The sequence below is a fragment of the Epinephelus fuscoguttatus genome, linkage group LG7, assembly GCF_011397635.1.
Source record: "Epinephelus fuscoguttatus linkage group LG7, E.fuscoguttatus.final_Chr_v1".
NCBI classification, from domain to species: Eukaryota; Metazoa; Chordata; class Actinopteri; order Perciformes; family Serranidae; genus Epinephelus; species Epinephelus fuscoguttatus.
Window position 1 is genome coordinate 20,767,227 of NC_064758.1, and position 26,548 is coordinate 20,793,774.

Consider the following 26,548-nt stretch of genomic DNA (forward strand, 5'->3'; position numbering starts at 1 on the left):
CATTTTTATGAATTTTTTTGGTGACATACTATACTATGACATTTTTATGAATTTTTTGGTGACATACTATACTATGACATTTTTATGAATTTTTTGATGACATGCTATACTATGACATTTTTATGATTTTTTTTGGTGACATACTATACTATGACATTTTTATGAATTTTTTTGGTGACATACTATACTATGACATTTTTATGAATTTTTTGATGACATGCTATACTATGACATTTTTATGAATTTTTTGGTGACATACTATACTATGACATTTTTATGAATTTTTTTGGTGACATACTATACTTTGACATTTTTATGAATTTTTTGGTGACATACTATACTATGACATTTTTATGAATTTTTTGGTGACATACTATACTATGACATTTTTATGAATTTTTTGGTGACATACTATACTTTGACATTTTTATGATTTTTTTTGGTGACATACTATACTATGACATTTTTATGAATTTTTTGGTGACATGCTATACTTTGACATTTTTATGAATTTTTTGGTGACATACTATACTTTGACATTTTTTGTGATTTTTTTTGGTGACATGCTATGCTATGACATTTTTATGAATTTTTTGATGACATACTATACTATGACATTTTTATTTTTTTTTTTTTTGGTGACATACTATACTATGACATTTTAATAATTTTTTTGGTGACATACTATACTTTGACATTTTTGTGATTTTTTTTTGGTGACATACTATACTATGACATTTTTATTTATTTTTTTTGATGACATACTATACTTTGACATTTTTATAATTTTTTTGGTGACATACTATACTTTGACATTTTTATGATTTTTTTTGGTGACATACTATACATTTTTATGATTTTTTTGGTGACATACTATACTTTGACATTTTTATGATTTTTTTTGGTGACATACTATACTATGACATTTTTATGAATTTTTTGATGACATGCTCTGCTATGACATTTTTATGATTTTTTTTGATGACATACTATACTATGACATTTTTATGATTTTTTTGGTGACATACTATACTATGACATTTTTATGAATTTTTTGGTGACATGCTATACTTTGACATTTTTATGATTTTTCTGGTGACATTCTATACTATGACATTTTTATGAATTTTTTGATGACATGCTCTGCTATGACATTTTTATGATTTTTTTGGTGACATACTATACTATGACATTTTTATGAATTTTTTGATGACATGCTCTGCTATGACATTTTTATGATTTTTTTTGGTGACATGCTATACTATGACATTTTTATGAATTTTTTGATGACATACTATACTATGACATTTTTATGAATTTTTTGATGACATGCTTTGATATGACATTTTTATGATTTTTTTTGATGACATACTATACTATGACATTTTTATGATTTTTTTGGTGACATACTATACTATGACATTTTTATGAATTTTTTGGTGACATGCTATACTTTGACATTTTTATGATTTTTCTGGTGACATTCTATACTATGACATTCATTCATTCATTCATTCATCTTCTAACCGCTTCATCCTCTTGAGGGTCGCGGGGGGGCTGGAGCCTATCCCAGCTGACATTGGGCGAGAGGCAGGGTACACCCTGGACAGGTCGCCAGACTATAGCAGGGCTGACACATAGAGACAGACAACCACTCACGCTCACATTCACCCCTATGGACAATTTAGAGTTACCAATTAACCTAGTCCCCAATCTGCATGTCTTTGGACTGTGGGAGGAAGCCGGAGTGCCCGGAGAGAACCCACGCTGACACGGGGAGAACATGCAAATTCCGCACAGAAGGGCTCCCACACCCGGGATCGAACCGGGAACCCTCTTGCTGTGAGGTGACAGTGGTAACCACCACACCACCGTGCCGCCCTTACTATGACATTTTTATGATATTTTTGGTGACATGCTATACTATGACATGTTTAACAACATTATTATAGTATATACTGTAGTTGTTATTAACTTTTAAATGACTTTAAAATTTCATAGGCTTACTGTATTATAAATTCACATATTGCACCCTACAATGTGACTTTTTGTCATGACATTTTATTTATTACAGTTCCTTATTAGTTAGTATTTATGACTTTTTATGACATAAACATACTACATTATGAAATCATTCATAGCATACTTCACTATGTTTTTTTGTTATTACAAACTAATATGAAATTATTTATGGCATTCGATACAATGATATGATAACCAAACTATGTCTTTTTCTTTACATGTTTTATGATAATTTTGTTTAATTATGATGTGAACATTTGAATGATACTATTACTTCTTTTAAGACATTTTTGCATCATACTTTCTGAGTTTTTATGTTCTTTTTTTTTTAATGGCGTTATATACAAAGAATTTTGACTTTTTTTGTGACATAGAAATAAAGATAAATAAAGAAATAAAGATTGTTCTTCTGTATTTTGGTATGTGAGGTTTTATTGAAAGAAAACTGGATGAAAACCTTTTAAAACCTATCAAATTTACATGAAATATAAACAAATATGAATTAGAAGATACACCGTGTAATTCAGAAGTAAATTATCGTAATCAATGCTGGATTAGGAGGATTTATGTTTCATAAAATGTAAAAAAAGAAAACGCCAAGTCATTTCTTTTCCCCAGCAGAGATCTTTAACTCAGATAGTCCTAGTCTTCTTTCCATGTAGAATGGGATTTCACACAGCTAATAAACCATGCCTCATGTCTTCCTCTAATGACTGGAAATCTGTGGCAGATCACAGAAAATTTACTGCACTAAACCAGTTTAACATCAGAAAGTCTTTATATGCATGAGAGGCAGCGAGGAGGAGTTAGAGGAGGAAGTGGTGTTGGAGGAAATAATCAGGAGTAAAAGTTCTCTATGAATATATGCATTGTAGAACAACATTATGAGATACTAAGTCTAACATTATGTTTTAGGAAGACAAAAGCATAAGTTACTTTTTTAAACTTTGTACACTAAATTTGAGAGATAAATCGAGTTTGACTTGATACAGACAATTACTCGTAAACTTTATTCTAAAAAGTCATCTCTTGGCAGAAATGCTTCTGTAGCCTGCAGGTATCAGGAAGTTGTCACATATACACAATGACACCTGGGGACAGGAGTCAAACAGACCAAAAAACACAAGACAGGCAGGCAGGTGTTGTTCTGCTAATGCACAGTTTGTACTTTTTATTGTTGCCTCATTCACTAAACAGTTCAATGGTGCAAGATTACCATACACAGAATTAGGATATCTGCATGACACATCTATGCTATACAGCGAATGGATTATAATTATTACAAATACAGTAAACATATTTACATTTTAATTCAAGCTCCATACAACACAGATATTTACAAAATAAGTATGAAAATGAAACCAGTCTGACAAATAATGTACAGTGTTGATGTCGTGGGTTTGTTTGTTTGTTTGTTTGTTTTGTTTCTTTCGGTGAACAGATCCAAAGGGAACGCAGTTAACTGATATTAATTGTCAGAGGGGAAGATGGAAAATATCATGGCTAGTTTTGTTTCGAAAGGCATCAACGGAAAAAAGAAAAAGTGTTGAGGTGAAGAAAGACACCAGCACAACAATAGTATACTGTCATTTTAGATGTCACTAGCTACTTTGTATTATATTCCCTGATATTAGAGAAAAAACAAAATGAGTTAAAAACCACCCTTGTTTTGTTATAACTCAAGTGGCTGGCTAGCATGAGTCGTGAGTAAATATTCTTCAAATCAAAAAGCAGACTGTCACTCAAACCACTTTCTACTAAAGAGGAAGCACTAATGTAACTCACCTCCCCTGAAAAAGATGCGGCGGGTTACATTTTAGTTCTCTTTCTAAACGATGGAGAAACACACACCTTCGTAGTACATTCAACGCTCCCCCAGTTCAGACTGGGAGAGGCTGCCACACCATCATTTGGTTCACTCTGAGTAGAACAACTAAACCGCACAGACTTTATTTGATCAGTTAGTTGAACCTTTTATTAATATGTGCAAAGAGCTGCAAACTAATATATACATTGCAAACAATAAATACACAATCCAAAATAATAGACCTCTGCAAATTAGTCAGTGAAGTGAAAATGTTTGCTCTGACAGGTCTTCGTATCTCTGATATCTCACAGATCTCTTAAAGTACGCTGAGGTTAACGTGAGGTACGATGCACTTGGAGCCTTGGTCAGTGCATAGATGCTTTTTCTCTTTAAGACAAAACATTTCTCAGAAACACTTCAGCAGGTTTTTGTTTCCCTGACCAGCAGGTTGGCCGACCCGAGGGCAGAGAGACGTCTGACTTCCGAGGCAAATGTTTTCTGTCTTTACATCAGCAAACAATGAAGATGTCACCAACTTGTAACAAGCGATGGCTGCCTCTGTTTCAACACCTTCAACCTTAATGTCTCAGTCATGACACAGCAGGCGTACAACTGGTTGGCTGGCCAGTTTTTAATGCCCGTCTGTGCTCATCACACTTTTCTACCACGTGAAGAAACAGAGGCATAACTCATTAGGAGCCAAATGTAGCAGCTGTGATGTCCAAAGCAAATATTTTCATAAACAATATCAGAAATAAAACCTTTTGAGCATATGTCGTCCCTTTAACATCACTTTCCTTCTCTCTCGTAAACAGCTATCCAGTGTAGCCTCGATATGTGCTCTTATCCTGATACTCAGAAATAATCTTGGACTCATCGTGTGTGACCTGCCCTCGTCTTGCTATAGATATGTGTTAATGTGCAAAATAAGGTTAAACACCAGTAGAGCTGGTTACAACTTAAGAAATAAATGCCCTCTGTAACATTTCATATAAAACTTCACCGTGGAATGGTTAAAAGCATGATAGAAAAAATGTTAATCATTAAATTAAAAAAAGGAAATGTCAATCTAATGAGAGTTAGAGGAGTTTCAATTCAAAGAACACAAGTAGAAAATGAACACGTGGTGCTGCTGAACAGTGAGTACTTCACTTGGGAGGTTTTACCCGACACCGTCATGACAGCGAGGGGAGTCACGGGGTGGACTATTCAGTAACTGTCCTGTAGGCAATGTGCTAGCAGCTGCTTCAATTATCTACTGGCGTCAAGGCTGGAGCATTGCAACTTCATTCTCTTTTCTTACTTCTTCCTCCCGTTTCACCAGGTTTTTGTTTTGTCTTCAGCTAACTAAATGTTGAGACTCTCTTAAAGTCTGAGGCTCAACGTGTAAGAAGAACTGCGAGAGGAGCTGAGAGGAATGTCTTAAATGAGAGCTAACTACCACACTGATCCCAGAACAGACTGTATGTACAAATCATACTCTCTCCTTGGAGGACTGTCCGTCTTCCTCCTCCTCCTCCTCTCCTCGAAACCCTGTTTTTTTTCTCTTGAGATGTAATAGCAAAAATGACAGGGACAAATATCTACTTCTGCTTTTCACTGCTAACATATGAAATAATCTTCATACATGTTTGCATGTATTTTTGATGTTGACACAAATGCATGGCTGACGGCACTATTGGGGGTTGGCGTTGGTGAATATGCCGAGGAGTGGGGTCTAAATATCACAAGGATGACAGTGGATATCCAGCGCTGCCCTCAGAGCTCACTGAGCCGGGACACATTTTTCAGACGTAACATTTTGTTTCTAAACGCCATTTAGCATATGGCAGGGGGGAGCAAGAGGTGGCGGCGGCCTGATGAGAATCTCACAAGGAGAAGAAAAACCTATGAATTCATTAGCAGCAATAGATCTTGAAGTAGCCTTGCTTTCTGTAGCAGAACGTAAACTAATACATCGCTTGGATGTATAATTTTTCCTTCATGGTTTCAACTGTATCAGACTTTTAATAATTATTTTTTTGATTAAGCAAACCTGGTCTTCTCCTGAGGACTGCTGCAGTTATCATGCGGGCATATTAAAAAAAACTAAACATAAAAATAAACTCTTCTCGGGAGACAAGTAACACTGATAGAGACAATTTCTTTACAGATGATTGGCAAAACTGAAAATTAGTGGCCAGAAAGAACAGTTTTCTGAAGAATCGTGCACACACAAGTAGACTATTACAACATGCTACTAGTTAGGGAGTTAGGGAATGACAACAAAGCGGAACAAAATTAGACCCAAACATTGTCATAAAAACAAAAACACAAAAAGCTGAGGAGGAGGAAGAGGAGGAGGAGGAGGAGGAGGAAGGGAGGAGAGATAGGAAGAAAGCTAAGTTGGCAGAGGGTTGTTGGAGGGAGAGGGGGAGGCAAATTTTTCTGGAACTGAAACTTTTAGTCGCATGAAAGGAGACTTAAGCCACAAGTCTACTTACAAGAGAAAACTGTCAAGAATCACAATGATTAATAAGTGTTAACACTTGGTATGTTCAAAAGGCTTCCCAGAAACAGTGGAAGCCGTGGTTTCCCGTGTGCCGGTCCACCCGCTCAGTTCTTCATTAGGCCACTGCGCCTCCTCGCCAGCTTGGATCTGTGGGAACAGGATTTTATGTTGTGAAGACAAGAATGTGGTTTCGGAGGAATGTAGAGTTTCTTCCTGCTCAGCGTTGTGTAAGAGAATTGTGTGTGTGTGTGTGTGTGTACCTTATCGTTCCTGCTAACAGGGGGTTAAATGCGTAAAGCCAGTCATTCATGTCTTTCTCATTGTTGGCCTGCAGGAGGATTCCTCGATGTTTTGTGCACACTGCAAATGTGTTGGGAGTCTGCAAAATAAACAACAAATATTGGTCATGCTGCACAGCTTTGGGGTTTTCTATCAAACTAAAGGATACAAGTTTTTAAGAGCTGTTGTCGATGTTATTTTTTTCTAGGGCTGCACCATATGGGGAAAAGATCTGAAATGTGATAACGCTGAATGTTGCAATAACAACATTATGTGCTATGAATAAACAGATATTAAGGTGTACTCAATTCTGAGTTCTGCTGCTTTAACCAATCCATATCTTTTATTGAACACTGACATGATCACAAAGGGCACCAAAAAAAAAGAATGATAGTTACATTCAAAGTGCAGTTTTCTACTGATACTCTCTTTCAACTTATTAAAAATAAATCCCTGTATACAATATTACAGTCTTGCAATGTGTATCGTGCAACTGTATATAAAGATGGACAACATGTCTCCACATTCTCCACATTCTCCCACTGTACAACAATAAAGCTAAAATATCCCAGACACGGCCACCGTCATCTTACACTGGTGACATCATTTGGAGCCAGAGGCTGAATCTGAATGTCAACCCTTTGGACTTGCAGCCCTTGCAGACTTCAGTTGCATGTAGTGTGACGTATTTACTGTTAACATGTGGCCAGAGACTGCAAGCAGCTGATAGACAGCAGTTAAGACGTTTTACTCATTGCCGCGGAAACGTTCAACTATCGCTGCTGTCATATTCATATATATGTCATAGAAGGTAATGAATAGTGGCTACTCCTCTGTCCTTGTGGATGACAAAATCTAAATCCCAAGTCTAACCTTTTATGTGACTGAACAAAAATGTATTAAGACATCTCTGTATTACATACAGGCTACACATGTTTAAAAAGAGAAATGTTTGCAATTAAAGACAGGACAATGAGTCAATAAATTGGGTATTACTAACATGAGAAGACCTTCCTTTGTTGTTTTTCAGCCAATTTTTTAGCCTATTACACTGCACAGCCTGATGTGCTACGATAACAAAATGCATTTTCAGTCCCTCTAGAGCCTAGACTTAAACATATTTCTGTATCATGATGTGGCTGAATATTATTTCTGGCCTTCACAATTCAAGTAGCATTTTTATAGACCTAACTATCAATAACTACTTTACACATTCATAAGTTTTTTTATTTTTTTGGAAAAGCAGCTGAAATACCCACAATGTCATGTCCATTTTGCAATGAATTTTGGGTTATTAAATCAGTAAAGTCTGCTGAAGTCTGCACACCAAGCGGACTCTCTGAAAGTCTGTAGAAACTCTGCTTGTGGCCCCTTGTTGACTGGTTGAATTGTGGATTTGGAAAGCACCTAGCACTCTAAGACTAAAATTACAAAAAACATCTTTGGGAAAAATTCCTTTGATATGCACTTTGACTTTTTAGTTTGGTCCTGCACTGCAGCCAGCCAGCAGGGAGCGATGGAGATGTTTTGGCTTCACTTTAAGGAAGCAGTCCAGTTGCCCATCTTTATGATAAAGTCTATGGTATTTACTGTGTAAGTGTCATTCATCTGTTGGCAGTGACAAATGTTGAGAAGCAGAAATACACTTGAAGACATGATACTCTACCTTAAGCATGGCCTGCTGGTCTTCACTGTATTCCACCTGTGCTGTGGAGAGGTTGAGGACGCCCCGCTCCACCGGGTCCTTGTCGCTGTTGTAGATGAAGACGTAGGGCCGGCGCACGACCACAAAGTGCTTCACCCACGAGTTGGAGCGTGGCTCCATGAAGCTTAGGAAACCTTTCTTGGAAACTACGGATCTATAAGGAGCAAGAAGAAAAAGAGAGGCTGTTTTGTTTTCCTGCAGAAAGAAAATTAGGTTTGCTTCCAGCTGAAAACACCAGGGATCAGAAATCAATTCACATTATTTCTGCTTGGATTGGAAAACAGGATTATTGGTTTGTGTTTGCTCTGTGAGATGCATCTCATATTGACTTTCTAAAATTACATCACTGCACATAAAAGTGGAAAGAAGAGAAAATCTTTCAGACGAACATAATAGCAGAAGAGCAAACATGTCAACACTCACCCTGGCCTCATTTCTTCAATATCAGGCACCAAGTTGAGGAACTCGTTCTTCCCAGCTCGTGCTAAGTAGGAGGTCTCCAGACTGGGAACCATCGGGAAGTTTTCATAGTCTGAGCAGGAGGGACTGGAGGCACGGGAGCTGTTCTCTGGGGTCCTTAGGAAGAAAGTGCTCCAAGTTAGCATCACGCTAACAGCCTGTGTATTATCAAATCTACCACAATGAATTGAGTGTTGAGTGAGAGTAAAAGCCTTACTTCTGGTCTATGGAACCACAGCGGGAGTCAGACAGAGAAGGGCAGGTGGAGGAAGGGGTGAGAGTGGCGCTGCTGAAGCTGGTCACTGATGGGTCACGTCCCATTGGTGAGATGTCAGACAGCTGAGGGCAAAAAGAGCATGAAACAGTTGTTAGGCAGAATATGAGCACTGAGATAAATCTGAACCAGACAGCGTGAACATATTAACTACTTTTAAAGTGTATCGTTTCTTTCAGTCGTTACTCACCTTGCAGTCACTGATACTGTTGACCACCTGGTTATATTCACTGTTGAAGGTGTGTGTCAGGAGGCGCAGGCACTACAGAGAACAAAGATGAGGCTTATCTGTTAGAGGAGGAGAGGAACTCTGCAGCAAACAGTAAATCATCACTGTCAGTATCCCGTAACACTGAAGGTGCTCTCACCTTAGTAGCCAGCTCCTTCTCACGATCCACCAGGCTCTCGATGTCGGTCGAGTCGTAGCCGCTGCTCTCGCTGGGCGTGATGGCGCTTTCAAAGGTGGTGCTGGAGATCTGAGAGGAGATGGAGGTGGAGGTGGAGAGGCTGTCGGAGCTCATGCTGGGCGACAGCAGCTCGCTCAGGGACTTGGTGGTGGGAGCTGTTCCCACTGGAGCTGCGTCTCCCAGCTTCTCCCTTAGCAGGAGCAGGTGGCGGGTCTTCTCCACCTATGAATGACAGGGGCAGAGTTAGGTATAAGTTAAGTTTCCATTATGTGAAAAAACTTTGACAGAAGAAAGTGGGTATTTTCTCTCAGATGGGGAGACAAAGGAAAGATTTGAAAGGTCAAAAAAGAGTGGGTTTTTTTTAGCTTGCAGGTGAGTGTGATCTTTAAGGACCCACTTCATGCAACTGCTCCATTTTCTCCAGCTCCCATTGGTGCTCCAGGATGAGACTGTCTCCTCTGGGCCTCCAGCCGGCCAGGTTCTCCTCCCCACGCACATAAGCCACTGAAGTGTCCAGAACCTTCCTCCTCCTCCGCTGCATCCCTGCTCAGGACAAAAGCACACATTAGGACAAGGCTTTCAGAGGAGTCATGATAAACTGGCAGCTTGTCTTAAAACATCTGATGATGATGTTGCTCACCTGGGCTTCCAGTGTCAGACATCTTGCACAAGCTCAGCTCGTAGATGCCAGTGACTCGATTGCTGTAATGAACCAGAGGAGATCCTATTTTAGGGTACTGTATGGCTATAACATGATCCAGCTGTCTTTAACTTTGGGTGAAAGACATTACCACAAAATGGGAGTCTTACCAGTCAGGGGTTTTCGAGTACCCACTCCCAAAGAGGTTCCTGAGGGAACGGGGAGGGGAGATCTTTGCGTCTCGGGAGTAGAAGACCATGCAGATGTCTTTGGTAATAATAGCAGGCTGGATGCAGTGGTCCAGCTGTGAAGAGGAGACACGGCAGGTATGTTAGATACGTTGACATACGGAGGGGTAAACAGATGCTGCATTTCCACTCATGGTACCACTCGACTCACTTGACTCAGGTATGTTCTCTGTTTTGTTTTCTACTGTGGAAAGTACCCCCTCAGTGTCGGCGGCATTATCAGCCGATTGCCATGGCAATGCCACATAAAACTGCTGTGACATAATCTTCAATACGTCATTCACTGAATCCTTTCATCGGCAAACATACAGAGGGACATCCGCACGTCATCAATTGTACGGCATAGTTTTGCGAGCCGCCATTTTAAAAAAAATCTGGGTTGAGTTGATTAAAAAAAATTACAGTCGCTATCGACTGTAGCTTGGCTATTTTAAAATGGCATATTTATGTATGAACTATACAGAACTAATTGGTCATATGTGCAGGTGGTGAGGCAAGAGTGGTATTGCACATCGTGGTGTTGGGGCAGGAGCAGGTCTTGGACATTAAACCTGTGCAAGACTCTGCCATGCAGTAGAAATAATTCCATAGAGATGAATGCAAAAAGGTACAACACAGAGGAGCAATGACAAACCTCCAGATATGCAGACAGGGTCATATAAATCTTCTCTCCATATGGAGTGACTCGGTTTAGCAGGAGGGAGTTGTGCAGGGAGCTGTCCCACACTGCCTCGAAGCGGTAGAATGTCCTAAAAGGGAAAACCAAAAAAAATCTTCAATTATCGACAAAATTACAGCGAAATTTACTTACACAGTGTTATCTTCTATAAAGTCCTGCTTGATGCTTTGTTAACAACAGTGTGTGGGATCTGTGTGCAAACAGCAGCAGTGATAAAAGTCTAATTTTGTAACTGACCAAACAGAGAGTCAGATACTCTGTTACTGATGTGGTGGAGTACAACTATGACAGTGAACACTGCAGTGATTGAAGTGGCCCTCACACCTATCCTCAGTCATGACTAGATGTGAGGAAGCACACCGAGGTGAGAGCTTGACAATAGACACAACGTGATCAGGAGCCGCAGTAGTTAACAGAGTGTCAGGAATGTGGCGAGTGCAGCGAGCCGTGTGTGTGACAGCTGGCACAAACCCAAACAGCAGCAAGCAGAATTTACAATGTGTTCTTTATGACATGTTTAAGCTACAATACAAATAATATACCTCACAGTATCAATGTAAAGAGCATCAGACTACTTGACAGATATATAAACCAAAAGAAATACATTAATTTCTGCTGTTTACTGCACATTGTTCAACAGAAATGACTGTTTGTGAGGCTCTTTCATGGTTTTTGCTGTTCCAGTCTTTGGCAGCAGGGGGCAGTCTTACCCACAGACTGACAGCCAGAGCTGCCCTGCTGGTGCCTCAATGGCCTTGGTTGTTATTGAGCTACAACTCACACAGTGAATAACAGCTGAGAGGAAAGCATTCATTTTGAATCTGGGTGCCACAGGAGATCAACATACCATGACACACACTGATACAAAAAGGGTTTTGCATTTGCATGTAAGAGTGCCTTTACTTTTGCGTAACTTAGTTAGAATAGGATTCATTTTTCAGATGCTAAATACTGATGGACATAAAGGCAGACCTAATGCAACATGCCAATAAAAACACAAACTGTGGAGGACTTATTTCTATGAATCTACAGGACTAAAGAGAAGCATAAAGGTCTTTCACAGAAGGAGCCTTATGTTCTCTGGTCACTGGTACCTATCAATATCCTTATCAATAGAAAGCCTGAGCACAATCAAGAATCCAGCCGCAGCAGGAGGAAAGAAGAGAGTGCACAGACAAAAAAAGAGAGAAGCACAGAGAGTCAGGCAACAGAGACAATGGAGCAAATTAACAGGAAAATTAACAGCAGCGAAAATGGAAGTTCTCATGCAATGATTCCACCAAGCCTTCAGCAAATATAAAGACAAGGACACACACAGATGATACTGTTTCTAATGTTTTTAAGAAAAAGACATCAACAGTAACATGTGGCAATAATGGAAAAAAACATCAAAACAACTAAGGTTGACATTTGCTGTATTTAAAAAAGGTGTTTCAGATGAGGCTTGGAGTAATAATCAGAAAACAAGCATTATACCGATTATTATAAATAGCTGGTGGGTATTTCAGCTACCTGTTGGAATTGTGGGATGACTTGATGTTCTTGGCAGAAATGATGTTGAGGGACAGGACGGCATCAGCAGCGCTATCGTCCACTTCAGCCTTGTTCCTGATACGACCTGGTGGGACACAGCGCAGCACAACACATCAACATCTTGTCATGGATTATACATGCTTTATATGGCAACTCTCCGAAGAGTAACCCCTTGTTCAGGGAGGGAATGTTGCGCTCTGTTCTTCTGCCTCACTGTTATGTACAAGAGGTAAGATCACGTAATGGAGGGACAGAGTTGTCTCGCCTTGAAGCCGCTAACAGAGGTAGTAACAGGGCGAATTGACGTCTGTGTAAAAGGGAAGCCAGCAGGAGGAGCAGCATTTAGCAGCTAATTCACAGAAGAATAACAGTAACCGAAAACGTCAGTAAATTGGGGACACAATGCGGTCCAGGAGCTTCTTACCCTCCGGGCAGAGAACAAGATCAACCGCAGGGACAGCAAATAGTTCATATTACTAGGTTAATGTCATTGTTATTCTTTAGAAAGCCCTACTGACATGTATGTTGTATGTCCCAGTAGAGGCCAATGCTATTTGGTTACATGTCACACACGTCACGCCTCTTTTGCTTCCCCAACTCCAGATCTCTGAGTTTTAAGGACAAGTAGTTTACCAGCCAGTTTGTCTGTTAACAGCCATGATGTCACAGTGTCCAGCAGCAAGACACGCATGTCTGCTCACTCATGAGCATCTCTAGATAAACATGTCAGCAGCTCAGAGTGTAAAATGTGAAATGTAATTATTTCGTCCATCAGCTACAGCTACAGTATAAACTACTAAAGAGAGAGGCGGCCTGAGGCGAAACAGACGCAGCTCCCCAGACTGGGATTGTGACTGAGGAAATATATTCAGTGCTGCCTCCTTTGAGACAATAAAAGGTGTTGTATAATATTGTCAGGGTGTCCCACTGATTATTCTGCTGTGTGAATGAGGAAACAATCATGTAACAACACTTGATTCTCTTCTACTGTGAAACAGCAGCGTTTCACATTTCTGGTGCCTGTTTGGTGTAGAAAGGTAGTAATCCCTGAAGGAAGACCACTTACCCACGACCAGCTCGCGAACATCCTTCCAGTGGAGCTCACTTCCCTTCTCATGGATGAGAGTCACCGTGATCCTCCGCTGGATCCCCTGCAGCACACATAACAGGAGGTTATCATGTTTCTTTAAGTTAACAGTGAGTGCAATGCCATGAAGGTTATAAAATTAGTGTGATTATTAGGAATTGTGCTGATCTCCAGTACCTGGTGCAGTAGGTAGGTGCCATTGCAGGGCAGTCCTCCGCTGTGATCCACTACAGCCGGGATGTACCTGTGGAAGGAGGGAGGTCACACTCATCTCATGGTGTTCTTTGGGAGAACTGTATTAAAAAATAATACATCTGCCTGGACAATGGCACACAAAAGGGAGACATGTTCTGGTTCAAAGGCAAATGTTTCAAATCTTCTTAATTTTTTCACAGTTTACACTGACTTACTGTTCATTTGCTGCTGAAATATGCCCTCGTAGAGACCTGAGCTCCACAGACCCTCTAACCTGTACTGAGGCTTACAAAACTCACAACAACTTTTATTTTTATGAACCTGTCATATTAGGTTTTTACTGTGTTTGTGGCCATGGCTTATATCAAGTTGTTGCTGGGAGGTTCTGAAGTCTAAGGACATATTATGCAGGTGTTATGTTGCTAAATATGACTCTTATTGGAGGTACAGAGGTAGATATTTAATGCTTATATATAAATACAGTATTTCTTCATCTTATTCTCTTTTAACTCTTTCATATATTGTTTGCCTACTGTAATGTGTAATATAAATTTCTTTTGCGGAAACAAAATCAAACTTTTAATTTGACAGTATTGCTTTCAACTTTAAGAGCACTTTGAAATGAATCTGAGACCTCACGTGTCTTTTTAAAATAACACTGAACATCAAGTATCTGATAACATTTTACTTGCTGCTGTGTGTGAATATGAGATGAAAGTGTAGACACTCACTCTCCAGTGGGCTCCAGCTCACTGATCTCAAACCAGACCAGCAGGTCGTACTTGCTGACACACTGACCCAGGTTGGACTTAGTGATGGTGTTCAGCTTGGTGGCTGGAACTGACACACACACAGACACACAGACACACAGACACACACACACACACACACACACACACACACACAGAGGGGGTATCTGTTAATTTCAGAGCGGATGAATGAAAATAAGTGACAGACATTAACTATAATCAACTGGTTTAATAAATGGAAGCTGGATATGTGATGTGAACACACTGCAGAAGCCTGGACCGAGCCATTAGCCAACACCTATGCTGTAACACCAGTATCTAAATGTATACTATGCAGGACAAACAAATGAAAGACTCATACAAAAATAATCCCTATAAATTATCACTTATGACCCACTACAAGTGTGTGGCGTTGTTTTTTTCTGCAGAGACTCTGCCCTCGGCCTGTATTTTCTTTTTATTTTGCTTCTTTCTGGACATTACTATGCACAGTGCACAAGTGAGGCCAAACTCTGGGCTTAATAGAAAGGTTGTGACAAGCTGCTATAGTGTAAGTAGCGCACATCCAAGAGGAAGCTACAAAAATCAAAAACAGCACTGATAAATCGCAGATAAAGCAAACCCGAGTGCATCTGGGGATGGCTTTGACTTTCCATGGTGATACTGCTTACAAACAGTACCTGACAACTCCTACATTGTACACCTTTAAAGGACGTGTTAATCATAAAGTCCATTATTACTGAAATAAGCTGGACACAGACACCAGGCAAAATACAACATGATGATATTCAAACCTAACAGCTGCACATACTGAGATGCTATGAGGGGCTAAATCACAGATTACACCACCACTGACAGCACCCTGCTGTCAGACACGTCAGGATTATGTTGCTGTTGAAACGGGCTAATCTCTGAGGCACACGGCTACATTCATTTGTGTTCAATATGGTTGAAATGAACATTATTCCACATGAAAACTACCGTAATTGGACTGCAGCTGAACCTATAAAGGCTTAAGCCTCTGTATTCTGCTGTGAATGCTATGTCAGGGATCCTCTTGGATAATGATAAATACCTGTTTCATTATTTGGTTTAGGATTTAGCACATGCAGCAGGTTTACCTGAAGGTGTCAGCTCAGGCCAGACTGTAAGCGACAGGGGAGGGCTGGACTGAGCTGACTGGACCTAAATAGACCTGCAGTGAGGTGCAGCACACATAACCACTGCAGAGCTTTGTGGTGCTGCTGCCTGCAGTCTCAGAGCACCACGTGAGCAAAGCACAGCACTAGTCTAATCACTACAACACAGGTGCATCTAATGCCCCAACTACTACAGTTTCTGCTGTACCAACCATGGTGCCTGGGCACAACAAACACAGGGTCATTTGGCACTGGGAGGCAGATGAAGTGAGAGAGCTGGTCTGCCTCGTCCTCCAGACTGGCCACAGCAGTGGAGGCCAGGGCGTTGGCGTGCTCGGACAGCGTGTCCAGCACTTTGCCGTTCACATAGCCACTCATCAGGTAGCGGACCAGCTCTATCTTACGGGTATGGTCTGGTGTTTTAGTGTATGATGTTGTGCGAATATTGAGAGATTGGAGGGGAAGTGTGAAACAGGAGATGTGGGAAAGGGAGGATGGAGTTGGGTAAGAGGATTATGGATGGTGGGAGAGTGAGACAAAAAAATCCAGAGGAAGCGAGAAATGAAAGAAAAGTGGAAGGACATATGAGGCATGCTGATATAACCAATATGAGCAGAAGAAACATGCTGAAATGAGGGTGACAGTGCAGAACATTCTGCTGTTACACTGCGAGGACATTAAAATCCTTACCTGGTTTAGACAGAGGCATGGGAATAGGATAGTATTTCCTTGACGGTGTTGGAGGACTGTTAAAATGAATGTACAACCGACTTAAAATACAGAAACCAATTGGAAAAATTCAACAAAGTCTATCAGGTGCACCAAATATGAATAATACAGCATCAGAAAAACTTTCTTTAAAGTAATACAGCATCTCTACAGTGGAAATAATTTTATTAACAGCACCAACCTGATCAGGTCCTGGCCATGAAGATGCAGCGGGTGCTGCTGGTAGTGGCCGAACACTTCAAACACGATGGGCTTGCTCTTGATGTATTCAATGAAGGACTCTGTGACCTCAACTGAAACCTGTTCAAACAGTGAAAAACAGGTGTCGTCAAAATGAATTAACATGAAGCTGTCAAAGAGCAGTAAAGTACAGTATGTGTGAGTGTGTGTGCACTTACATTCTGGACATGGTAAAAGCCCAGAGGGGCTCCTTTGCCAGTGTTCTTCAGAGGCTCAGTAGAAAAAGCCTCGTCGTGACGATGCAGGAAACTGAAGAAAGAAACATGAATGAGTGTCAGTGTGTCAGTTTTATTTTTAAACAATATGAGGATGTTTCCTTATGGTACAAAAGACTGAGCCAAGTAGAGAGCAGTCATTCTCTATTGATACTGTAAATGCTTTTTTAATTTTAACAATACAGTTGTATGAATCATCTAATTGATTTTAATTAATTAGTGAACTTAAATAATTTTCAAACCTACTGAGTCACAAAATTTCATGTACATTTATTCTAGTAAGCTGTTTTTAATTATACAGCTCTGACATTAAGATTTAAGTTACTACAGACCAGGGTGTCTGCGGGTATCAAGTTAAGTATAAGGCTTTTTAAGACCTTTTTAATACCACCTAAATGCAATTTTAGACCAAACTTAGGGCGCAAATACACACCAACAGTGAAAATATACACCTTCCAAGACCAAGTAAACACACTGGTGTAAGTTCAAAATGAACAGTAGAGTAAAATGACACTCATGATACTATGTGTTTTTGCTCCGCACAGAAAGAATAAACTTGTGAACAGGCTGGCTAACAGGGCCTTAATTTAATGACGCAGTTTCATTGTGTGATCTAAATGTGTAGAAGGAGGTAAAAATAGGGGCACTGTGTGCATGCAGGTGTTGTGTCAGAATAGTTTCTCCCATCAACTTTGGTTTGGAAATTCTTGCAGTGACATGACTCAAAAATATTTAGGACCCATCCAATCTGAATTTAAGAAAATTGAATACTTTTTAAGGCCTTTTATTAGGAAACATGTTTAAGACATTTTAAGACTTAAAAGGACGTGAGGCCAACCTGACTAATTCTATTTTTGAGGACTGTGTACTCACTTGAACTGACAGAAGATATCTGCGTACTCCGGCGGGATGCCGTTGGCCTGGAGCACAGTAACACGGAAGGTAAAGATGCTGCCCACTTCCAGCTGGCCTGCCAGACCGTCACCACAACTCAGCTTGGTGTCTGCGATGTTACCCAGCTTGAGGTCTGAAGAAAAGCCACAGGGGAAGGTTAGGAGGACTCGAGCTGTGATTTACTGAAAATCAGCTGCACCTGCGGCTGTGCTTGGCAATCTGCATATGAATTCTAAGCTCGGCACAATACCATCAGACTGGTTTCTGCATATTATTGAGGTTGTGATTTGTAGAAACATTCCTTCACAAAGTAAAAGGAAAAAAACACTGCTTCAGTCTCATTTCCATGACTATACATTTGAAGCCCTCCTTTGCATTCAACAGGACCATCTGCCAAGTGTGTTTCCCATTGGGCTGAGAGGTCGAAATTTACGAGTGGAGAGGTGAAGGTCTGACAGCCGTACCCATGTCATTGATTCTGTTGAGCTCCTCTGAGGGTGTGATGACCTCTGAACTCTGGCCCTGACCCTCCACAATGCGCAGCTCTTCCAGGGACATGCCGGAGCGGGTCATAACCGTGGAGGGAAAGTCATTCTGAATAGACAGATGAAAGAGGAGGAAGACATCAGTATATAGCTGATAGACAGAAAACAAACAAACCTGTGTGAAGGTGTTTCTGTATTATTGAGCAATACTACATGAATAAGGAGTAAGGCTATAGGAGATGAATAAACAGTAAAAAACTTCAACAAAAAACATTTTCCTGTGCTGACTTCATGTTTTAACCCAAATATTATACACCCACTCTCTCACGCAGACAGACTGAAAGTCTGTTCAAAATTTCTTTCATCTGACTCAGGGCTTACCTTTTTAAAGTACTCATCATCAAAGGAAATCTTGGCAGTTCCCGACTGTCTAACTCCTGACCCGTAGTCTGGGGCCTCCTCGTCAGCTACAAAGAGACAAACCATACTTTTATCAGGGTCTTTCACAGATATGGCTGTCTTAAACTGTCAAAGCAAATCAAAAGGAATACGAGAATCTAAGGGAATCTTCTCTTTGCCACCAGATCGGCTGCTTTTTAAAAAGTTTTCAAGAGACATTTATCCAGCTACTTGGTTTGAGTTAAATATAATTCTGTATCTGAATATTAGCAATAGTATATGTCCTTTTAAGGGCTCTTCTCCATCTAACAACCATGTTATTTCTCTGATACTTTGTGAGATAACAAAGATAAACAGTCTGCTTTACAAAGACATCACACAGCTGATTAGCAGGACGTAGCCTGTGCATAAAGAACCTCACAGTCTTGCTCATCAATCTCATTAATTACTCACCAGCTATAGCCTGGACCCCCACACGTAGGAAACCACGCACCTCGCCCTTCTCTGTTACTATGGCAACACGGTGCACCAGTGGCACAGGGTAGAGAAGGTTGCTCAGGTATACGAAAGCTCTGAGAGTAAAAATGAAAAGAGAGAGACGTGAGAATCTGAATCTGGCGCAGTGTGGAACGACTGCAGTCTTTCCATCCAAAGGACATTAAAGTTGTTTTTGTTATAGTGCATATTTTGTTTGTTACGTAACAGCCATCCATTGCATTTTAATTAAGCCTATTACAAGCAAATTAGATATCCATTTTCAAAAGAAATATCAGAGTAGTTACATAGAGACAATTTTCTGATAGCTCTACATTATCTACTGATTGATAATTATGTCTTACCAATGATTCAAACATCTTTTAATAAGCACAAACATCTCCAGCGTTTAGCATATATTAATGACTACTATAACATCCAATATAATATTAGTGACAGTTATGTTAAGGAATGAGCAAAACCAAAACAAATGAGAAAAAAGTGAACATGTAATTATAATTGCTTCAGGGCACTGAAATCAGCAGCAGTTTAAACCTTCCTCTGTATTTTTAAACTGCGTGACGGGGTGATGACAGATCGCCTGGGATGCAGCAGTAAAGGCTGTAAAGGAGTGGTTTATTGTGTCGTATTATGGCGATGTTAGTCTCTAACTCACACACTCACTGACATTTTGTTTTGTGGGGCTTGATTTGTTTTGCTGCACCCCGGGTGACCCAGTCTTTCTCTGTCCCCCCTCCCTCCTCTCCCTCTGCTGGGAGGCTCAAGGCCAAGGCGGGGGAGATATCAATCTGTAAAATCTCTGAAGTCACAGTGACGAGGTAGCTGAGCTATGACTGTTGCAGTCTGGCTGGCTCGTTGCCTGCATTGATCTAAGACTGGCACACACTGTTAATTACTCAGCTATGACGTTTAGAGCGCTGAGGCAACAGCCTAGGTACAACGTGTGCTGTGATTTCAAATGCGGCTGCAGCACATTATTCCACCCTGACAATGAATTAATACAAACACAAAGAAGCATGATTATGTGACTGTCGACTACCAGTGAGTTAATAGTATCTACAATAAATCCCAGGAGCAATGTTAAAACAAACAAGGTTATAAAAACAAATGTCTTTATGTAATGAAATAAAACAAAGAAAAAAATCAAACAAGGTATAAAGTATTAAAAAAATAAAATAAAATGACAGACAGCTAATCAACTTAGACACAGAGAATACATGTAGTTCACACACAGATGGTAGTTAATACAGTCAGCGCTGTGATGTGGCAGGGGATGAGACATCACACTGGGAGGAGTGGGAGAGAAAGGGATGGTGGCTTTTCAATTTTTAGGAACCAAGTCTAAATTAAAAGTAACTCACACAAAGCAGGCCTGAGAGCACAGAGGCATGACTAATCATATTAAATCCAAGACTGGTCCAATTTATCTCTGCAAAGCTGCTATGAATACACGATCTGATTCTGAAATTATTCTTTCACCAAGGAGGGCTTTACTGATAATTAATAAGGGATATGCTTTTAGTATTTGCTCACATCTTTTTTAAGATTCTGATTTCCCAGAGACCAAAATAAAACCTAAAAGGACATCTTGTCTCGTACAGTATATACTGCTGCTTAAACAGCTACTGAACACTGCTGTTAAGTGCAGCATCAGACTGTCCTTCATCTATTTCAACATCTTCAGACAAAAACTGAACATGAATTCATCCAAGCCTGTTTCATAAAATGTTAATCATCATCAATTTGCTTTTTTTCATACTTTTTACAGTACAACTACACTACACTAAACCAAGCCATCATCTGCCCAAACTCCTGTCCCAGCCTGCATGTGGAGGACGAGGGAATGCCACTGCCAGTCACCAACCTTCCCACCAGGATGAACCAGGGGGAGCGGTCGTAGAAGGGGTCCTGGCCGTCGCTGAAGATGTCCGAGCCCTCTTCGGTGCCGGCATCTGAGCTGGTGTCATCCACGAAAGCCTCATCGTCGATCAAGTCGGACATCTCGCTCTGGCGCTCGTCCGCCATCTCTGTGATCTCCGAGTCAGTGGTGGAGAAGGTAGGCGAAGGGGTGCGGTCGGCCAGGTGCTCGTTAACACAACCGTGGAAGATGGGGGAGCTGAGCAGGTTGGTGGTTTGGGGAACAGTGGCAAGAACCAAGGAAAGGTAACAATGGAGTGACAGAAGAGTTAAACAGGCCACCTCATTAAATATAGCTCAGATGTGGCATTTCACTTTGGCAGTGTTTTCTCACAAATGGTAGGTTGTCTGACAGTTTCCTACAACAAATAAAAAAGAATCATCAGGGGTGTAGTGCTATATGTTTAAGGCCCACAGTGCACCGATGATGCATATGCACTGTTAAGCTGTGGCTCCTTTAAAGGTTATGTGGCCACTGTTCACAGTGACAAGTAAAATATTCTATTTCCTCACATGAGGAAAAAAGTGACTAAGTGTCATTCCGGTGCACTCCGGCAGCTCTACACCCCTGAGAACCACGTACTAATATAAAAAAGATAAGCATGTTTTTTTAATCATTGAATTGCAAAGTAATTAACCACCAACAGTAGTCGTACATTCATTGGTAAAGATGACACGTGCTTACATTTTTCTGCCCGGTGGTAATTTGATGATTAGCAAAACCAAATCAATTGAGAATATTATTTTTTTCTAATACTACTATTTTGAAGCTATTGCTAATGCAACAGAGGGATTCAATTAATAAAGAGCAGGTATTACAAGAAGCTGCCGGGTGTCACAGCAGTTTATAGAAACATGACTATTTTAGACCAAATTGAAATGCCACTTTAAAAAGGATTAACATATAAATCTTCTAATGTACGCTGGCTGAAAGAGGATGAAATGCAAAATGCCACACAATTCTACGTTATCCAAATCTGCCATGTTGTTTACAAGCTTTTGTATGAACTAGAAGGAATACTGACATGAGAATGGCAACAGACACAGCAAAATGATACAACAGATATATGAAAATGAGACAATTTATGATTTAAAAAAAAGCAAACAAAAAAATCAAATGTGATGTCAAAACAAAATGAATAAATACACAAAGGGTACTGATAAGTGACATAAATTCAAGTACACCAAATAAAATCTTATAAAATAAAATATTATTAAAAATAATAATAAAATTATAAACATGAAAACAACAAAATAATTACAATGAAAGATTTGTAATGGAAAACAAAAAAACACAAGACATAAATGATGCCAAAACATTTGATGCCACTGATACACATGACTCTGATGACAGAAAATAAATCTGTGGAACAGAATTTGACCATGACAGTGAAGAATGGAAGTAAATGCACAGATCCATCTTAAATAAATGGATCACAAAAGCTGACTGAGTGAAGCCACAAAAACAAAACCTGTTACGCAGAACCCTAACAGGCAACAAACAGCATTCAAACAGGATGTTTGATGATTAACCACAGGAACAGGTGCAGTATTGTGTGTATTTTTTCTGTAGTTGTGTTACGTACCTCCCCACAAGTTTAAACCAGTGGAAGCGGTCATAGAAGGGGTCATTTCCTGTCAGACTGCCCTCGCCATCCTCCTGGTTTGCAGAGGCCATTTCTCCAGCACGGTCATACATCTCTCTCATCTGATCCAGCCTCTGCCTGCAAATGATGACAGAGTGCACTTAACATTAATGAGAAGCATAAAAGCAATATATAGCTCACCTAATGGATGGAGGAAAGAGATGTGCACATGCCCATTTCATGATTTATTGTATTTTTTTTTGTACATTTTATTCTGAAAGTAAAGGCATTAGAAATGATCTGACAACAGGCTGACTAGTTTAAGGAATGAGCATTACTTGAGTTTATCAAGGGACCAGTAGTGCGTGGCTCCGTTCTTCAGGTCTTGAACTTCTACAGCCACCACTGTACGGGGGAAAGGCCTGGAGTCACGCTCTTTCTCTGGCTCTGGCGACAGTAGCTCAGGGGGCAGCGGAGAGTACAGAGTGTCTGTCAGCAAGACAAACTGAAACTGGACCTGAAAAATTGGAAACGTGGTTGGAAAGGGAAGAATAAAATGGAGAGTTTAAAAACCATCAAGCAAAGTCAACAACGAAAAAGAAATACGCATGAGAGCACTGAGCCTTTGTACACAGTTTTTGTCAATTAAAAGCCTCAGGGGACACGCAATGTCTTTTCCAGTATGGCTCTTTTTAACTGCAAAAACACCAAGGTTGAAAGGTCAAACAAATCCATACCACCCTCCATTTTGTGGCCTGTCTGTTCCCAGCATCCTCTGGGGGCATAACGCTAAACCAATTAACAACACTGGATATAAATTACAGACGGAAACCAAAAGATAAATAAAAATCTCTGAAAATCTCCTTGTGACAGATGACCCATGTCCATTATCAATCATGCAGCGCCTGGAACTGGATGAGAGTGTAAATCATACTGGTCTCCTGATGGGAAGGGTGGACCATCACAGACAAGCCTCTGGTTCATAACTAATTCAATTTCTCTCTGTGACAATGAGTCAACACTCTGCGTGACGTGAAGGATTGCCCTCTGCAATCTCAAACACACATTATGTTTTAAGATCAGTGTTGAGTTCAATCAACCACTAGCATCACACAGGGCTGAACAGAGATCTCAATTGATCTTGCGGCGTCTTTCATGACATCATTACACCGTCATCTTGCTTCACGGTGGAGATTCCCGGAACCTGATGCTAAATGGCTATGACGGTAAGTCACCTCTGTAAATGTGGCTGTTAGGCAAGTACGATATTGGAGGACAACTACACTTAGGATCACTAATATGTTTCATTCAGCTTTTAACATCTCTCCTTTATAAAGTCTCCAAATGTTTTTTTTTCACATTTTAATATTTTGTTTTCAGTAAATCAGGTTAAAACTCTTCTGTTATGTGCTACACAAAGTAAGTTTATAATTTCTTTTTATTTTCAAAGCTGGCGAACCTGCTTTCTAAAAGGTCCAGTGTGGAGGAGATAATGGCTTCGAGAGGTGAGGTCGCAAAACTGAATTTTCTTACATGTTAAGCGTGTAGTAGGAGTTCAAAGGCCAATGTAAAAATGCAAATGTCCCTTTCTAGAGCCAGATGCCCCTAAGCCCTACACACTGGACCTTTAACCAATGTAAAACTATGACAAGCTAAACTGAAAAATAATTTTGCTTACTTTCTTTTTTAGCTCCACACTAATGGCATTGGCCTCTTTCAGGTAGACGGCGTTTCCCCACAGCTGGTCACGGAGGGAGGTGAACTGATGGTACCTCCACTTCCTGAAAGCCCACTGAGCCAACTCAAACTCGTGCTGAGTCCACGGCACTGAAGGGAGACAGGGGACACAGGTAATGTTAACATACATGCAAACACCCACACGCACATGCAATGTAAAACCAAACGCAAAAAAAAAAATATCCAAAAAAGGACCATACCAGTGGTTTCACTTGTTTTAGCCCAACTACAAACTCTGTGTACTTTACATTACTGCCTGCACTTCTAGATAATCCATCATGTGGAACATTTTGTCATCTTAACTACACGTCAATGTTTCTTGCAAGCAGTGACTGTGCTGAAAACATTTCCTTTATGATGTGTTCAGGGACCTCCACGATAAAAATTTACAGTCGGCTGCAGAAAAGCAGAGTATTCACAAGCACTACTTTAGGAAATCAAACCCTAAGGATAAACAGGGAGGAAATATGGACACTGTGTTGTTTCCACAGTCTGTCATCCAAATGCAAAGCAAAGTTTAGCCTCAGAACACAGAAGCAGAACCGGCTATTGCTCTCAACTTGATTAACAACTATATTCCAGTGAACCATTTTATTTCGACTAAACATCGTAGTACCTTGATGGATGAGATGACTTGAAATGCATAACACGACTAAGTTAATCAATTTGATGTTGTTAAAGGTTTGGTGAAATCAATAGTGTTTGTAAACACAGGAGTAAATTAGGACGATATCATCCATCAAGTCGGAGAAAGGCAAAAAGCTGATTTGTCCTCCCTCACTCAAAATGTGTTGTACTTCCTGGAAAGAACGAAAAGACATTTGTATCAGAAGACTGCTTGTTCTGGAAAAATTTGTAGTTAAAGGGCTAAAAGATTAAAAAAATCTACAAGTATGGTCCTTTTCAAAGCACAGTGTTTTTTATTATTAGTGGTATGTTTTATTTTAAAGGAATTAGAGGATATTTACTCATGGACTAGTTTGACTTAATACCTTTAATGAGTAATTAGTATGGCAATATTAACAAATCTGAATTAATCTGAATGAAGTTACATTGTTGTGATTATTGAACAGGAAATACTATACGCACATCCTGGAAGTTTAGGCTCTGGACAGAAACGTGGAAGAAAACATACAGTGTATTTTTACATTTGTTTTTTTGGGGCTTCAATACATGAAGTAAAGAAATATCTGCAAGACTTAAGACTGACAGTACACACCTTCCTCTTCCTCCTCCTCCTCCAGCTCTTCTTCATCAGGTGTCTCGGCTACCAGAGAAATAGTCTCCACCTGTTTCTGTAGTTCCTGCAATTTGCTCTCGTACACCTGGACACCGACACAAAGGGACGAGGAAAGAGGACATAGACAATTCTCCATCAGCGGCAACAACAGGTGAACTCAGCCAGCCATCTGCACCACATTCCAAACCAAAATACATAGTGTTACTGCACAGTCTTCACTTTGAAAGTCCATAAGGCTGCTTGTTTTATTTCTACATTCAAGAAAAGTACAGAATGATGAATGGATACATGCAGCTCGATGTGTAAATAATGTGACATGAAAGTGGGTTTACAATTACATACAATGTGTAATTATGTGTAATGGCTCCCATCAGGTAGACACTATGGGGTTCCAATTAAACACAGGAGAAGACTCTTTAATCCCTCTATCAGTGATTCTCCTAAACTCAGGATGTAAGGAGGGTGTGAAATGAAGGGCTGTGTTGCACATATTTGAATACACTTTACTACACTGTCATTGTATGTATTTTCATGTACCAGCCTTATGTCCAAGACAAATTTCACTATGTACTTACAACGTAATCCTGAATCTTGAGATTAATTTTGGACTGTTTTTCCTTCTCAGGCCTGCATCAAAGCTTTACATATTACAGTGCTTTTATATCCTGCTTATACTGTGAGAAAAACACTGGCAGTGAAAGCTACTGATTACCTGAAAATCTGTGAGGATAAGATATATTACACAATCAATAATCAAAAGTCTACTGTTCATAAGAAAAGCATACAATATAATCCAAAAATAAAATCAGAAATAAGCAAAGAATGAGCAAAAATAATTCTACTTTCTCTATACTAAAATTAAGTGGGTAGCTCAAAACCTTGAGCCGATGCAATTTA

At 40.0% G+C, this 26,548-nt stretch overlaps 1 protein-coding gene across 10 annotated transcripts in view; it reads right to left on the reverse strand.

Moving 5' to 3' along the window:
- Positions 1-3,162: 3,162 nt before the first annotated feature.
- kif1b (kinesin family member 1B) overlaps positions 3,163-26,548 on the reverse strand; it is a 64,330-nt gene continuing 40,944 nt past the window's right edge. For 4 of the 10 annotated variants that reach the window (XM_049582308.1, XM_049582311.1, XM_049582309.1 and 1 more), the window contains 28 exons: positions 25,631-25,736; positions 25,501-25,518; positions 24,353-24,501; positions 23,013-23,191; positions 22,675-22,812; positions 21,036-21,287; positions 19,130-19,248; positions 18,659-18,744; positions 18,257-18,386; positions 17,772-17,925; positions 16,842-16,932; positions 16,625-16,743; positions 16,405-16,460; positions 14,558-14,666; positions 13,809-13,875; positions 13,611-13,695; positions 12,524-12,629; positions 10,967-11,081; positions 10,255-10,388; positions 10,085-10,146; positions 9,842-9,987; positions 9,406-9,666; positions 9,228-9,299; positions 8,981-9,102; positions 8,728-8,880; positions 8,266-8,458; positions 6,581-6,699; positions 3,163-6,467 (listed from right to left, as the gene is read on the reverse strand). In XM_049582308.1, the coding sequence (XP_049438265.1) occupies positions 6,425-6,467; positions 6,581-6,699; positions 8,266-8,458; positions 8,728-8,880; positions 8,981-9,102; positions 9,228-9,299; positions 9,406-9,666; positions 9,842-9,987; positions 10,085-10,146; positions 10,255-10,388; positions 10,967-11,081; positions 12,524-12,629; positions 13,611-13,695; positions 13,809-13,875; positions 14,558-14,666; positions 16,405-16,460; positions 16,625-16,743; positions 16,842-16,932; positions 17,772-17,925; positions 18,257-18,386; positions 18,659-18,744; positions 19,130-19,248; positions 21,036-21,287; positions 22,675-22,812; positions 23,013-23,191; positions 24,353-24,501; positions 25,501-25,518; positions 25,631-25,736 (3,384 nt within the window). In that variant the 3' untranslated portion in view covers positions 3,163-6,424. The remainder of the gene's footprint in view (positions 6,468-6,580; positions 6,700-8,265; positions 8,459-8,727; positions 8,881-8,980; positions 9,103-9,227; positions 9,300-9,405; positions 9,667-9,841; positions 9,988-10,084; positions 10,147-10,254; positions 10,389-10,966; positions 11,082-12,523; positions 12,630-13,610; positions 13,696-13,808; positions 13,876-14,557; positions 14,667-16,404; positions 16,461-16,624; positions 16,744-16,841; positions 16,933-17,771; positions 17,926-18,256; positions 18,387-18,658; positions 18,745-19,129; positions 19,249-21,035; positions 21,288-22,674; positions 22,813-23,012; positions 23,192-24,352; positions 24,502-25,500; positions 25,519-25,630; positions 25,737-26,548) is intronic. The other 6 variants (XM_049582316.1, XM_049582315.1, XM_049582314.1 and 3 more) reach the window with 3 other exon arrangements.